At 52.6% G+C, this 10,772-nt stretch overlaps 1 protein-coding gene across 1 annotated transcript; it reads right to left on the bottom strand.

The window, feature by feature from the left end:
• Positions 1-5,129: 5,129 nt before the first annotated feature.
• On the bottom strand, positions 5,130-9,368 carry SIX3 (SIX homeobox 3). Its single transcript, XM_088151446.1, has 2 exons — positions 8,548-9,368; positions 5,130-5,382 (listed from the first exon to the last, which is right to left on the bottom strand). The coding sequence occupies exons 1-2, from the start codon at positions 9,366-9,368 to the stop codon at positions 5,190-5,192; spliced, it is 1,014 nt and encodes a 337-aa protein (XP_088007572.1). The 3' UTR covers positions 5,130-5,189.
• Between the last annotated feature and the right edge of the window lie 1,404 nt (positions 9,369-10,772).

The raw sequence follows: 10,772 nt of genomic DNA, 5'->3' as shown, positions 1-10,772 counted from the left end.
ATTAAGGACATTTATTCCTGAATACACGCGGTTCAGGTTGAACAGCAGGTCTTCTCCAGAAGCAATGGAAGAAAATGCGTGACTTGGAGGTTTTTCCTGCCATCCTTGGGATCAGAGGAGGACTTCTTTGACTTCTCAAAATAATTCCAAATTGCTTAATTTGCAAAAATATACAGCTTCCCAGAGTAAAAACCCTCACCTTCTACCCTGCAATCTGCTACCAAGAAATCAGGGGGAATTGGACTCGGTGAAAATGAATAAGTACAGAAATCCTCCAATTTCTCTTGCAATTTGTGGGAGGTCAAAGGAATGCCAACTAACTTCTTTTATGTGTAGAGGAATACCCCCAAACAAGTGCTCAAGGTTTGTATGAATCAGGCAAACACATTTCACGCAGATTCGGAAGGGGTCCGACCGATTTCCGCCACAACTGGTCTAGCCCTCCTTGCCCCTTTCTTCAAACAGTAAGAGCGAGAGAATCTGGCGTGGTGGATCAGATCTTGCTTCATTTCTCCATTCCCAGGCAGGTGAGAGGCTAACAGCAATCTCCTTTCAGCCGAGTTAGTGCTCTCGAAGTGAATATTGTTAAGGCGGCACTTCTGGGCGCTTAGGAACTGGGTCGTTAAACTCAATTGAAGCACTTCCTATGCACCAGACCTGCCTTTTTGTGCTCCCCTACACTCCCCTACATAATATTACTTGGGAGTAAATCCCATTCAGTACAGTCTAGAATTCGGACAGGCACGTCTGCATTTTTCTCCAGGAGTGCATGAAGTGCTTTTCTTCTCTTAAAGTGGGGAGAGGCTCACCAAGAGGCCAAATGGCTTCCCTTTACTATCGCCTCCAGCCCAAAAGTTAGCACATGAACAGATTCCTCTTTCCAGCTACGCGGATTTAATATCAGGAGGATGAACTCCTGCTTATGAGTTTGAAATAGGTTGCAATCCGCGCAGTTCTAGGCAACGGGAAAGAAGGAAAGGGCTTAGACTAAGCAAATCAAGTTCTCGCAGGAACAGACCTAAATATAATTTTGCAGCGAAGCAGCACTCAGAGAGGGCATTTCTAGCCAGTTATGTGGGGAAAAGCCACCTTTGATTTCGATCAGTGATGGTGGGGTGATCTTTTTAAGGCTTTTAAAGGTTGAGACAGTACGTCCTTTCCTGCCTGCCGCCTAGCCTCCTTGCTGCTGTGGCCCCACTATTCCAGATAAGTCACCTCAACTCCTGCATTTACCTCCTGCTTTTGACACCTTCTAGCTTTTCTATCTTCCCTTCTCTACATCCCTAAATATGGAAGCACAACCTCTCAGCAAGCACACGAAGCCGTCAAAGTTAGTGGATTTCTCTTTCTCTCTCCTCTACCCCTGTTCTCTCGGTGTGGACTCATCATAAACGGGCGGGGTGTGCGCGGTACGAACGATTCGGATCAAGTGAGACGCTTCTAGGTCCCAGCCGGGGCTTCAGGGAAGAGGGGGAGCCAGCGCGCACGGGTGGTTTCTCCTGAAATTGATGGGGCTTGAGGGCGGCCCCCTTTGAGCGGCCCGGCCCGTCGTTCAGCCCGACCAGACCCCTCCCAGCTTTCCTAGACGTAAATCCAATGGAATTGACTCTCAAGCAAGCGGGCCTGGGTTTTGTCCGGGCGCCCCAAGTAGCAACGCTCCACCTTCCCTTAAAATATTACCTCCGCGCCCTTCTCCAACTCGGCTGGCCAAGAAAACGAGGCCTCCCGAATCAAAGGTTTTATCCCAACCCCCTGCCTTACATCGGACAAGAGGGAGATATTTCGGAAATCCCAAACGCGTTTCGAAACGGTCAAGAAACATTCCAGGCACGTTGGTTCCTTAATCCCAATCAACGTTTCAAAACTGTATTTTCAAGTAAAAACACGTTTAGAATTCACCTCTTCTTAATTCACGCCTGACTAACCAGCCCCGGGCCAAGCCGAAACTTTTGAATGCGCCGAAGGTGACGCAGGACCCCGCTTCGTCCGGGCAAAGAAAGGCCCTTTCAGCGCATTAAGCAGCTCCTGAGGACTCGGAGGGAGGAGCCGTAAACTGATTAAGGAAGGAGTTCGTTAGTTTGCTTTGGGAGGCTTGTATCGTTGTCATGTTTGCCTTTAAAGCTGCAGGCCGAGAAAAACAAAACAAAAAAGCCCACCCTCAACCCCATCTTAAACTGTGATTTGGAGTTCACCTAAGCAAAGCACCACACCACCGAAAAGCATAATTTAGACCGAGGGTGGGGAGGGCGAGGAAAGAAAGGAAGGAAGAGGAAGCAGCAAAGATGGGGAATCCTGTGGGAAAGCAGCCATCCACACGAGCCAGCCTTAAACTGTGGCTTCCCCACCGGTGGGATTCCAGCTCCCACCATCCCCGGCTGGGGGAGGGGAGGAGCAGCTATAACTGAGGATGTAGCCCGGTCCCCTTGGAGGGCACGAAAGGGCAGGAGGTGCTCTGAAGAGGCGGCCAGACCCCCAGCGCGTGACCATGCCTTTGAAGGGGGAGGGGAGCATGGCAATGATAGGGCCCTTCCTGCCCCAGATGCTCAGCAGCGCCAGCCCAGGCCTCATCGGGCAGAAGCAAGCGCCTCTTCCTAACAAGGGCCTTAATTTAGAGCGCCGACCCACAGAGGCTGACTCGGGAGCCAAAGCCTTCCCCCTTTCCCCCGGTGCAGGCGAGGTAAGCCCCGGTATGACTTTAGGGAATTCCGACCTTCTTCGGAAGACTAGCCAGGTTAGTCTTTGGTAGGACCAACCACAAGGAGGACGCAGTGGCTGCGATTGCGTTCATCCTCGGGTATTAGGTAAGGTGCCAGAAGACTCTTCCTTCTTGTCCCTCTTGCTGCTGAACTCTGTGCACCTCCTCCTCCTCCTCCTAGCAGTTCGAAGGGATAAACTCATGCCTGGAGGAACGCTGCGGCCCTCCTCCGGCCAGGAGCCGCTGGGAGTTCTGGGCCCGCCATTCGCCTGCGCGCAGCCAGCAAAGGGTTTGAGACCTTCCGGCCCGCCCCTCCCTCATTTGGCCATACCTAGCTAAGCCCTGGCTAACGGACCTCCCCCGCCCCAATTGTACCAGAGGCTTACAAGTCATTACATTGGTGGGTTTTCCAGCCCGATCCTGAAATGCACCCATAGCGGGGAAGTCATATTAATGGAGTTCAGTGGAGGTTTAGTTCCAGCGAACTGACCTTTGAGCGGGTAGCAACTTTTTGAAACCAACCCCGAAGACTTTGCAATCCACAGGAATCCTACAGAGCTGAAAGGAAGCCTTAGAGCAAGCCGTTCGGCAACTAGGGCTGCAATCCTATATGCTTCTACCTGGGAGTAAGCCAGCCAATGGAGTTGACTTCTCTTACTTCTGAGTAGACACATGCAGTAGACATACGCGGCAAGGGACCTTGTGGGCTAAGCCCCAAATTATCCTGTCCAACTGGCTTCTGGAGCAGGAAGCCCTATAGCCCATTAGGCACCTCTTTACTGGAAGAAGCCGGCAGGAGTACACCTTTTTACCATGAAGCCCAGCTCCTCGGTGGCAGGAGGAGAAAGAACAGCGGGAGACGTTTACCAGCCATACAGAAAACACACCAACATCACTAAATAGATAAGAAAAATGGAATACTGTATTTGATTTTTTTAAGAAAGTTTGTACATAGAGATAGACACGCAGTAAAGGAAACAGTGGCATACGCATCCTACGTGAATTTAAGAAGAGACCCCAACAGCTGCTATTTAAATACTCAGAATGCTTTTGCATAAGAAAACTACAGTGGAACCCGAAGCCTCGTTTCTTCTATCACTGAGGTCCCTTTTGAAAACCTAGTCTGTCACCTCTTGACAGCTACGTTTGTGCAAGGAACCCAAGTCAGGGAAAATGTTGTTTCTTTTCTTTTCTGTCTGTCTTTTTTTTAAGAAGGAAAGGAGAGGGAGGGGAAGGGCTAGGGCAAGACAGGGGACACAAGAAAGAGAAGAGCAAGTATCATATACAAGTATTTTCTACACATATATTACAAACTGGGAAAAATGACCTTATCATTAAGATATACATAATTCATATAAAATTTTGAAATAAAAATAAAAATCTGTTACAGTCATAACTATTCTTTTTCCACATTTATAACCAGTACCCACACAGGCAGTGACAGAAGTGTAGAAAAAAAGGTGCTTAGGAAGAAAATGATTGTCTGTTGAACAAAAGAATAACAATTTTAAAAAATAAAATATTAATAAAAAACGACAGAGGAGGAGAGAGGAAGAGGAGAAGGACAAACCAATTGCATCTACTTTTAACCATCACTTGGATTTGGAAAAAAAGATCAGCAGAGATAAAGGCTGATTAAAACCCAACAAAAAGGTGATAAACATTGGTTATTTCCCTCTTCAAAGAGTTCCTTTAAATTTTTGTAAAAGCGTTTCTCTCTCTTTTTGTACAAATTTGATCCGCGATTTCCTTTCCCGCACCCTAGTCTTTATTATTATTTTGTTTATTTAGTATAGAGAATATTATATTTTCTCCAGATGCAAACTGAATCAATATCATGCAAAATGGGTGAAATGCAGTCCATGGGAAAGCGCAAACATTAAAGTAAAATTTATAAAAACTAAAAAGGAAAGCGCTCAAATGTGCTTTTGTCCTACAAAGAATACAAATGTCACCTTTCTTTCTTTCTTTCTTTCTTTCTTTCTTTCTTTCTTTCTTTCGTTCTTTCTTTCTTTCTTTCTTTCTTTCTTTTTCTTTCTTTCTTTTCCTTCCTTCCTTCCTTCCTTCCTTCCTTCCTTCCTTCCTTCCTTCCTTCCTTCCTTCCTTCCTTCCTTCCTTCCTTCTTTTCCTTTTCCAGTAATAATATTCATAATAGCACAGTATTATCATAATTATTATTTTCCCCGCTGCAGCATCAGAAATTCACGATGTTAATGTTGTTTTGTTCCTTTACTGAGTGGATTGTTTGTTTTATTTCTTTTGTTTGTTTAGTAAGGTTTGGTTTTATTTATTCTTAAATTCTTTTAAGCGTCTGCTTTTCTTTTTTCGGTTCTCTTTCTAGGGCTGTTCTGAGGTGGCTTTTTTTCTCAGGGAGCTGGGGCAGTTCATAGAGGGGCTGGGTGCGTGCTTGCTCGGGGTGGGATGGGGGCTTACTTTGTCTTTTTCTAGTTTTTGTTTTAATTATTTTTTTCTTAGCTTTTGTTCCTTTCCATTATCATACATCACATTCTGAGTCGCTGGAGGTTACCGAGAGGATGGATGTCCCCGTCTCGGCTCTTTCTGTCAAACTGGAGACGCTGGTGGTGGGGCTGGCCGCCGTGGACGGAGACTCCGCCGAACTGTGGGTCGGGCAGCCCGGTTCTGACAACGACCGCATGCCGCTCTGTCCGATCGCCTGGTGCTGGAGCCTACAGGACGCGGGGAGACAAACCAACAGGACAAATCCTCGCTCAGAAGCAGCGCCATAGAGAGAGAGGGAGAGAGGTCGAGAGGAGACGGCGCCCTCCAGGCTGGCTCTCGCGCCGCGCAAAGGCGCAGCATATCTCGGAGCCAGTGGAATCCCAAGGCCGAAGAGCTGGGATCCGGGGCCGGCCAAAGGCTTCTCCCCAGGCCGACCCCGCCGCCGTTTCTTTCGCCCAGCGGTGGCTCCCCAAACAGGCAGCTTAGCCTGAACCCTCGCGTCCGCGCTGCCTCTCTCCTCTGCCCCCCCGCCCCGCTTCTCCGGTCGGACTTCTCCCCTCCTCCGCGGCGTCCTTAGCTCGCAGAAACCTGGGCCGCTGTCTGCCGGCCTTGCCACTTCGGCTTCGAGCCGGAGCCGCCTGCCCGCCCCCAGCCCGCCCTCTCCAGCAAAAGGGTTCAAATCGGAGGAGCGAAAACGCAAGCAAAGATCCCTCGTCGGTGACTTCGGGCGCGCCTCTGTGCGTGTACACTGAAGTGGGAGCACACGTACGCACACGGGGGGACAGGGGATTTGAATTGGAGTCTAATGACACGTACCCACGCACAGCCCTCTTTGCCAGTCACTCAGGTAGGGTTCAAAATGCTGGTTTATTTGGAGATCGCGTCTCCTCTCCTCGGTCTCCGCCGCCCGGTTTCAGGCGACCAGAGCGGGAGGTCGTGGGCCTGCTTATAACCTCGCTCCTAAGTTCCTGCTCCTCGCACGTACCCTTCCACCACTGGGGACAACCCAGTTTCGCACCACAACAGGCGACTCACAAAGGACGGATGGTCGGCGGCGAGGGAGAAGCTCACTCCCCCTCCCCCGGGCTTCCCTGGAACGCCACCCAGAAAGAAAACCGTAATGGGCGCAACGTAAACAAACAGCAAAACAAAGTGACGGGCCTGGCTGTGGGGGAGGGGGAGGTAACATCTGCGAAGTACTGGGCGCGTTCAGTCTCCGCACATCCGGAGAGAAGAGACCCCCGCCGGTCCTCCCAGTCTATTTTCTGGACGGTTGAGAGGACGGCTGAATGGCTCCGACCGCGTTTGGGAACCCCACACCGCCAGACAAAGGAAGCTCGGCTGCCGCTGCTGACGAGAGCCGGCGCGGAAGAGGGATTGCAGCCCATCGAAGCTATCCGGAGGCTGGGAGAGGATTCGCAACGCGACCCTACCCTCGACTGGATGTAAACTGCCTTGAGCCATTCGAAGATTTGGGGTGGGGGTGGGGACGGGGGTGGATTGTACCCTCCGGAGAGAGACAGAGTATATCCAATTTAGCAAAGTGGAAGATGAGTGGCAAAATAAAATAATGAAAATAACAACGCCCGTGTTGAACCTTCAAATCCTTTTTAAGAAGGATATCAGGATATTTTTAATTCTTTTCTCATCCGGCAGTGATCTGCTTTTAAAAATAGATCGCCTTGTCATTTCCAGTATATTGCGTTTGCTGCTGCTGCTGCTGCTGCTGTTACTACTATTCGGTCACTTATTTTTCTCTTCCACCGTTACATGTCTTTTACATTATATTCAGTCTCGACCAGTCAACCCAAACATTTACAACTGTCATCCTTTACTGGTGTGACGTTATATACCTTCTCTCACGGATACAACTGAAAAATAGTTTTACAGCAGTATTTCGCTTTCTTTGTTTCTTTCCCTGCCCCAGAATTTGGAATAAACTTCAACAATGTAAACAAAACATGGAATTGGAAAAATCAACTTGGAAAAAAGATGGAAGGATTCCCCCCCCACACACACACACATTATTTCATGCAATTGCTACCTAATTGAATGCAGTGTTAAAACTATCTAAGCCTCCTTGATCAATAACCAGCAAAAAAGCTCGCACCCTATAGTAGCATAATAAAGTTCTGACGTCCACTTGCCCGCAATACCACCCAAATATTTATTTACACACTCATAAACACGCTTCAGTCAAGCTATCTGGACTAAAACAACCAGCGTGTGTGTGGGGAGGAAAACAACTTTGAAAACTATTTAAAATGCTTTCCCTTTTATTTTATTTATTTTATTATTATTTTGTTTTATTTATCTGTGCACGCCTCTCTTCTCCTCTCTGCTCCCTCTTTTTGTTTTTGGTGGCATTAATGAGAACAAAAGAGGAGCGGCGGCCCGTTTTTCTTCCAGGAGCGGTATATCCGGGAAGGGGGCAGTCTCCCCTGTCTACTCAGAAGTAAGCGGCCAGGGGCTCCAGGACCTTGCTCTGAGACGCCCCACCGCCGCGCGGAAAACTGGCCTGGCAGGGAGAGCACGGGAAAAGTCCCAGCCTCCGAGGGCCCGGCCCAAATAAATCAAGGCAGGCGTTTTCCCGCTGCCCGCAGCTGGGGCCCTTGGAGGTGGGCTGTTGTTTGGCTGTTTTTTTCGCGAAGGCCGTTTGCCAACCCGCGACCAAAGAGAGAAATGTGCCTCAGTCAGTCACTGGCGAGGAAATGAAATGAAAACAAGGGCCCGTTCCCTCGCACCTCGCAGACCGCGCCGGGGAGCAGGAGGCTTCCCTCAAGCCCTTGGCTTTGACGACTCTGGGTCCCTAGTTAAAACTGGAGGCGAGAACTGCGGACCAGCGGGCAGGCAAGAAGGCGCGCGCGCTCACACACACATCCAGGAGATGCGAATCGGGGAGAAAGAGCGTCCTGCTGGACTGAAAGCAAGGGAAGAGCAGTCTCAAGGAAGACCACCGAACTTTGGAAGCGGTTCCGAGCGGAACCCCTTCAGGCCTAGAACTGAACCTGGCCTTGGACTGCCAGCCCCGTCGCTGTCTGGCGGCTGGCGGGAAAGAGGAGGCGAACCAACAAGGTCTGCCCGGTCAGGATGCCCAGAGAGCCGTCAAAGGACGCGCTTCAGGCCTGATTGCGCCGCGCCGGTTTCAGAGTTGAAGTAGCAACCGGCCTTCTCCCCCAGGAGGTCGGGGGACGCTGGGCTTCCTTCTGCGGCCTCCCCCGAGCCTCGCCAGTTTCTTAAGAGGGAAAGGGCGGCCGCCTCCAAAGGGAGGCTCTCCCAAGGGACCTTCTCCGGCCAGAAACAATGGGGGGAGGGGTGCAAGGGGTGTGCGCGCGCGTGTCGGGGTGCGCGTTCGCCTTCCTCCCCCAGCGAGCTCGGGCCGCCCCACTGACCTGTTCTTGGCGGCCGCCGCCCGGTCTCTCTGCCGCCGGTTCTTGAACCAGTTGCCGACCTGCGTGGGCGTCAGGCCGGTGGCCTGGGCCAGTTCCCTTTTCTTGCTGGGGTTGGGGTAGGGGTCCTGGAGGTACCATTCCCGCAGGAGGCTGCGAGTCCGTTCCTTGAAGCAGTGGGTCTTCTGCTCGCCATCCCAGATGGTTCGCGGCAGGGGAAACTTCTTGCGGACGCGGTACTTGTCGACCGGCCCCAAGGGGCGTCCGCGCAGCTTCTCGGCTTCCTGGTAGTGAGCCTCCAACCACATGGCCTGCAGCTTGCCGTGCGACTCCTTGGTGAACTTGTGGTTCTCCAGGATGTGGTAAAGGTCTCGGAAGTTGCCCGTGTGGAAGGCCACCACCGCCCGGGCCCGCAGGATGGACTCGTGCTTGTTGATGGCTTCACATGCTCCGGGCGCTACCGGCAAGGACCACAAGAACCGGCCCAGCCTCTCGATGTCCCCCGTCTCCTCCAGCGTCTCGCAGACACTGGCCACTTGCTCCGGGGAGAAGTTGAGCGTGGGCAGCTGGAACATGGACGGCTCTTCCGGGGCTCCCCGCGAGGCGCCTCCTCCTCCTCCCCCGCCGCCGCCGCCGCCACCGGCCGCTCCGGCGCTGCACCCGGTGGCGGCACCGCTGCTGCCACCGCCGCCGCCTCCAGCTCCGGAGCTGCTGCTGCCACCAGTGGCTAGAAGAAGCGAGCGGTGGTGGTGGTGCGGGTCGCTGGGGAAGTTTGGCAGAAAGAAATGGGTGGGATAAAGCTCTAAAGGGGATCGGAACACCATGGGACCCAGCCTGGCGGACGGGGGAGGGGCTCGAAAGACAGAGACCGAGCGAGACGGAGGGGGAAGGAAGGAAGGGAGAAGAGAAGGACGGAAGGAAGGAATCGGGATCAAGGCGAAAAGAAAGGAAGGCAGGAGGCAGACGAAGGAGATGAAAAAGAGGAGAAAGAGGGGAGGGAAAGGGGGCTCACGCACCCCACGCGCATCCACACCCGCATAGAGACCCTCATCCGAATCCACACATGCACACACACGTACACACACACACACTCCCCCCGCGCGCACACACTCACTCCCACCCACCACCTTTCACACGCACGCAGGACACTCGCATTCGCATACCCTCAACCACGTACAGGCGGGCATCTGCGCGCCGGCTTGCTCGCCTAGACACGCACAGACACACGCACTACACACGCGCACGCACACACCTCCAGACCCAGAGCGGCTGCCGCCGCAGCCGCGGCGAAAACAGATTCAGTGATTCGGCCGCGATCGTCCTAATGACAACAGCCTCATAATATCTCTCCTAAATCCACCGTGAGTGTAGCGCCGAAGCATTTTGTTTCGCTTTTCTATTGGCCTGGCGGGTGTCGTTGTGGCGTCGCCATGGCAGCGCCCTGCCAATCACTGTCAGCCTTGCCAATCATCGGGGACTACGTAAGAAAAAGGGCTCTTACCGCTGCGCCCAAAGGCGAGGAGGAGGGGAGTCGGAAAGCAGAGGGAGGGACGGAGGAGGAGGAGGAAGAAGAGGAGGAGGAAGGCGAAGGGAGGAAAGCTTGGGTGCACTGGTGTGTTAATCTTGGCAAGTCCTAATCTGAGCACTTCCACTTCTCTCGACGCGTCTCCCCCTTTCCGCCGGCACTTCCCCCCTCTCGTCTCCCCCACTTCCCTAAGTAAATAAGACAATCAAATGTACGCGGGCAGGCGCTGCTGCTCCTCCGACAGGGGACCCAGGATTAGACTCCGAAACTGGCCGTCGCTTTAAGGGGAGCCCCTTCCCCTCTTTTGGAAGAGAGGGGAAAGGGAGGAGAGGGGTGAGGGGAAAGTAGAAGGAGACGATCGGGGCCAAGTGGGGATGAAAGGACTCCGGAGGGAAACGATTTGCACATGATTTGCACGTAGTTGCCCTTCATTCTGCCCATCTGAGCACTAATAGCGCCGGGGAAGAAAACCTGGATGAGATCATTAGGCCCGTCCTCAGGCCGCTGACCCCGCCGGGAGCAAACCAGGCTGGAGGGGGGGAGGCGCGGGGGGGGGCGGGGGGGGAGCGAGGCTAGAGAGAGAAGAGCGGGAGCTTCCTATCTTTTCTTTCCCTCCTTCGCTCCCCCCTCCGCTGAGATTTGCAGAGGCAACTTCCAAGAGAAACTTTGCCCCAAGTCTGGGCTCTCGGGCGCCTGGAGCAGA

The sequence above is a fragment of the Python bivittatus genome, unplaced genomic scaffold (assembly GCF_059951505.1).
Source record: "Python bivittatus isolate LINGU-HERP-01145 unplaced genomic scaffold, Pbiv_v1 ctg000020_np1212, whole genome shotgun sequence".
Lineage (NCBI taxonomy): Eukaryota > Metazoa > Chordata > Lepidosauria > Squamata > Pythonidae > Python > Python bivittatus.
This window is presented reverse-complemented; position numbering and strand designations above follow the sequence as displayed.